This window comes from Aegilops tauschii, chromosome 4 (genome assembly GCF_002575655.3).
Source record: "Aegilops tauschii subsp. strangulata cultivar AL8/78 chromosome 4, Aet v6.0, whole genome shotgun sequence".
NCBI classification, from domain to species: Eukaryota; Viridiplantae; Streptophyta; class Magnoliopsida; order Poales; family Poaceae; genus Aegilops; species Aegilops tauschii.
In genome coordinates, this window is record NC_053038.3 from 32,807,369 (window position 1) to 32,812,781 (window position 5,413).

The following is a 5,413-nucleotide window of genomic DNA, read 5'->3' on the forward strand; positions in this document are numbered from 1 at the left end:
CTTACTAAAATGTGTGTATCTTTTGGGAGCTCGTGCATGTGTGTTCTTCAATCTATACCATTACGGAAAAATGCTTTCGCCCTGCTTTATAAGTAAAGCAAACCACCACAATCACAACCATGGTCCAACGGGATACAAATGCAACACACGACGCTAATACAATTGAAAAATATAGCACGCTATAGTGTGTTGAGGAATGACTCGCTAAATATATCAATGTATAGTGTCTCGCTAAAATCACGCTCTAGCGTGATATAGGATGCTAATAACATATTTTAAAGTTGGCGCTATTTGGCTATAGCACGCTATTTTTTCACTGATTGATACACACAATTTGCATGATCGTATGCATTTTGTATCGAATGCTTTTAGAAATATACATTCCAACAATTTTTTTCTTCAACTTGTGTATGGCTAGCTAGTACATGTATCATGTGTATGTATGCCAAACTATAACTATAGAAATCACAGTGCTGAAACATACCACTTTAGGAAAATCTGTATTTGCATAGTGTTCGGCTATTTGCCGAGTATTTTTTTTCATGGGCACTCGGCAAGAGCCCGCTTTGTACCAACTATATAAAAACACTCGGCTTACAGGTAACACACGGCACAGAACATATTTTGCCAAAATCACGCCAAAATACACATAGTACACATTAACTAGTATTAATATGATATATAAAGAGAATATTGTTTCATTCAATAGCCAAATTTTGATTATCTTGAAACATAACATAAAGTTATACCACCAAAAGAGCTGTTCCAAATTAAGTCAAACGGAATCACAAACATTTCGCTAAGCAGCAACTGAAGTACGTAGCATGCATATAGAGTAGTCAGTTGACATAATTATGCATGCTTAGCAGTGCAACCGAATAGAGAATTGCATTGATTGGCCAGGTAGGTCTGAGGCGCCCAACGGCACAGGAAAACCCGTAACAACTAACTTGCTGGCTCTTTGTTCCCAATTAACAAGCAGAAACAAAGTCTTCCCCATAAATAATTCTTAGTAGTAGTAGTACTGTTGATTTGTTTATACTTAACTAGTGTTCTTGTTCATTAACTATTTTTCCCGCAAAAAAAACTATACAGCCTATTTTAGGCAAGCAGAAGATCAAACAAGTCGTACTGTAATGGAGTATACGTACAGATCAACTAGCCAGCATGTTAATCTGTTTATACTTAATTAGTGTTCTTGCTCATTAATGCCCATGCATGCAATATTGCACTAGCCCTGAGAATGAAAGCATTGTATGGTAGAGCAATGTAAAGACAAGAAGTAGTGATCAGGACGATTAATTAGTCGGCTTGGAGCTAATTGCTATCAAAAGGGAAAAGAAAAGGAGGTTATTCAGCTGACCGGCGAACGCAGCAGAACCTATTTTAAGGTATGTTACTGTTGTAGTTAGGTGCGGCGTACATTTGGGGAAGGAGAGTGACGGGTTGGTTCTAAGTAGACGTTGTAGGTTTGAAACATCAGAGGGATGTTGAGACCTGAACAACAGAATTCCCCCCACCAAGCAACCCTGCAGCTAGCGGCATCTTTCTGCCCCCAAAATCCCCAAAAACCTTAGGTGCACCAAGTGCAGAATTTTTCCTTGCGCACGAAGACCGGCTCACCGGTCTGTGAAAGACAGTAACAAATGATCTCTCTGAAAGGCACATATGTGTATAACAGTGATCCAACCTGCAGGCTTAATTAATTATTGCACCAGCTTAATTAATTACAAGATAAGCACAAGCTAGCTAGCACAGAATAACATTGGTTTGGCCAAGTTGATTTGTTAAGTAATAAAAAGTCACGACAGAATTTGTTGTAATTATTAGTTGTAACTCTCAAATCAACTGTTGCTATAATTAATACAAGCCACCGGTTGCCGCAAAGGTCATAGTATAGTAAGTTGTTGGCATTTCTCCATGACACGTCACACATGCTTGGAGACACAAACACACACAAGAAAACACAAACAGTGTGCTTAATTTGGTTTCTTTTCCGTATGTTGTTTGTTGAGCAATTGTAACTGGCGAGACACTGCTGCACATATAGTTCGTTGATCTTGTGGACCTAGCTAGCTCTAGCTATAGATAGCATGTAACTAACATTTTCTATTCCGCTCTCGCGAAGCTTAACGTACAAAACCACCCGTTAGCGCACACGTAGCATCAAACTAACTCCGGTGTAACCATCTCCCAACTCGCTATCTTCTCCCTCACTAACCGATCAACAATAACGAGAGCTAGCACGCTGGGGTTGGCCAGTTAGAGAGAGAGAGAGAGAGAAACTGCCTGCTCATCACTTTCCCTTGGCCCCTCTCCCCACCTTTCTATCTATCTATATATCCGCCACCCCTTATCTTTCTCTTGCCTCTTCTCATCCTGCCGATCTTTGTCTCTTCTCTTCCCTTCTCTCTCTCTCTCTCTTTGTTCATCTCTCTCCAGTGGCCTCGAATCGATCGATCTGCGTCTGAAATTAGTTTAGTTAGTTTATTATTCTTTTGCTGCTGTTTATGTGCAGCTAGCCTCACAAATCTAATTATATATTTAAGAGATAGCTAGCTAAAGGGATCGACAGAGGTTAGAGCGATTTGCTGCTATTCTTTGCTGCTTGGTTGATCGATCGATCGAGGATGTGCACCAGAGGCCACTGGAGGCCGTCGGAGGACGAGAGGCTCAAGGAGCTCGTCGCGCGGTACGGGCCGCACAACTGGAACGCCATCGCCGAGAAGCTCCAGGGCCGATCAGGTACGGGACATGCATGTATGCATGCATGAGCATCAACCGATCATGTGTGGAATTAATGAATCTCTCTTATTGGCTAATTAGGTGTACTTTGTGTTCCGTTAAGGCGCAATCCGGTTCCGTTAAGCTTATCTGACTTTTGGGGGATTTCTTGTTAGTCCACGAGAGAATTTCGATTTGTTAGGGTGTCATGCTCACCTTGATGTGCATATGGCATCTCTTTCACTTGTGGAGCAATTTTATCTCGCTAGCTAGCCACTGAGAGAGTTAATTTTACCTTTCTTGCTTCCTAATTCATCTTTCGCGCACAAGCTAGCTATCCATGGTGTCGTTGAAGCACATCGCCTAAGCTTAATTAATCAACCCATGGAAAATGACCTGTTCTCTGTCTGTGATTTCAGGGAAGAGCTGCAGGCTGAGGTGGTTCAACCAGCTGGACCCGAGGATCAACCGGAGCCCCTTCTCGGAGGAGGAGGAGGAGCTGCTCCTGGCCTCGCACCGCGTCCACGGCAACCGGTGGGCCGTCATCGCCAGGCTCTTCCCGGGCCGCACCGACAACGCCGTCAAGAACCACTGGCATGTGATCATGGCCCGCCGGTGCAGGGAGCGGATGAGGCTGTCGTCCAACAGACGTGCCACGCCCGCCGCCGCCGCCTCCACCACCACGGCCGGTGCCGAGAAAGACGATAGCCCTAGGAACACCGCCGCCGGCGAGAAGCCGAGACTTCCGCAGGCGAATACCATGGCCGCCTTGCTCCACAAGTACCGCAGAGAATTTGCTGCCCCCTTCGCGATCAGCCATCACAGTAGCAAGGAGGGTTACTGCTCATACACGAATGAAGGTGAAATGAATGATCCATTGCATGCATGCAGGGTTCTAGTATACAGACGTTTTCCCATTAGTTTAGCTTGTATGTCTGGAATGAATCAATTAGGGTTTGTTTTGCAGATACGAATAGATCGGTGGAGTTCTACGATTTCCTCCAGGTGAACGTGAGCTCGAGCGACACCAAGTGCGGCTCGAGCATCGAGGAGAACCGGGACGACGACGACGATCAGCAAGCCGAAGGGCAGGTGTCGCTCATAGATTTCATGGAGGTTGGGACTTCCCGTCAGTGATTTATCTTATCTATATATGTTATGGGTCAGTATTTAACTAGGGGTGGTGCATCCAAAGCAGCTTGTAATGCTTTGTGAGGAGGCCGGCCGGGGCATGCTACATCTGTAGCAATCTAACACCAAATATACTTATAGAGGAAGCTAAGCAAAATGCAAACGTATATATATGACATGCACATGTAATTTATTGATGTACGCACACATGCATGTATATGCCCGCCCATGCAGAGTTCTTCTTGAGATATGGAGAACGAGGCTTTTCTCTCATCATTTGTAAATTTAATTAATAATAAACATTTTTTGTTCTCATTTAATATGTTTAATTATTGGTTATTCTGGGTTTTTTTAGGGTTTTAATCAGTCTCATGGGATGTTTTTTTGATGTTTTAATCAGTCATTTAATCTGTTTGATTATTGGTTATTATGGGTTTTTAATCAGTTATGAGATATTTTTTTCCCTCGGACCTTCCACTATCAAAGATAACAGAATAGTCCCATGGTGTATTGTACCTGCCAGTCCATCAGAGATTATTATTTTTTGATAAAGAGAGCACCCTCTCTGCTTTTCATATATCAGAAACAACTTGTCTTTTGTTACAACTACCAGGGACTAGAAGCGGTAAAAGGAAATAAAATGATGCACAATCATGGCAGAACAAGAGCTAGACTCGTCTATCTGCCAAGATCACAAAACAGCTAAGGCTATATCGGCATAACCGTCGATAACCTACAGACAGTTAAAACGACTCCAACAACATAAACCCCCCGGGAGCACCACAAGCTAGGCTCTCCAGGGAATGGCAGTCCATCAGAGATTGAACCTCATTTTTGTTGCTCTCTATGTCTCATTAAGATGGAGGTGACTTTCGCTAAACTTGACACTCATGGAGCCTTTAGTACGCGCCACTAGAAGGATGTGTGTGCTTATGTATGCTAGGGTCGTATCTATGATTATGATTTTATCAGATATGTCTTGTTGATTACGATATTACGGTATAGGCGTTTATGACCTTCCCCTCTATGCCATGTGGTAATGATTTTTTGAAAATAATAACATATACCACAACGGTGCCGTCCGTAGATTGGTTTCACTTGCATGTATGCAGAGTTTCATTGCGTGTGCTCGCGATAGGTGTTTTGCATAAATGTTTCATCATATTATTAAATATTGTGCTAGGTGTCTATAGCATCTACTTTATGGCGTTATATATATATATATTTTTAGATAAAAGGGAGGAGCATTATATATTATTAACTCAGTTTATCGCGTTATATATACACGTAGGTGCAACAAAAAGTTAAGTTTGCATTGAGCGATACGCCTTACCTCATGAGCAGCTGATGTGTACATGTGCTGTAAGTGGACACGTTGGCGATCGTGTTGAATCAGTCATGCAGGAGCTAGCTAGCTGATGGCATCCGTGTACCATATTTATCGTCTACCGGTTTGTCCGCGAACATCTCCATGATCGATGCAACAGTCGTTTCACGTCAGTTAATTAACCCCCACGCAATTTTCCCTGATTTGGACCTGCACTCTAGCTCGCTCGCT

At 42.9% G+C, this 5,413-nt stretch overlaps 1 protein-coding gene across 1 annotated transcript; it reads left to right on the forward strand.

Annotated features, from left to right (window-relative positions):
• The first annotated feature begins 2,256 nt into the window (after nt 1-2,256).
• On the forward strand, nt 2,257-4,170 carry LOC109751608 (transcription factor MYB54). The gene is made up of 4 exons (XM_020310489.4): nt 2,257-2,745; nt 3,144-3,584; nt 3,692-3,840; nt 3,923-4,170. Exons 1-4 carry the CDS (start codon nt 2,631-2,633, stop codon nt 3,968-3,970), a joined length of 753 nt encoding a protein of 250 aa, XP_020166078.1. The 5' UTR covers nt 2,257-2,630; the 3' UTR covers nt 3,971-4,170.
• Nucleotides 4,171-5,413: the final 1,243 nt, after the last annotated feature.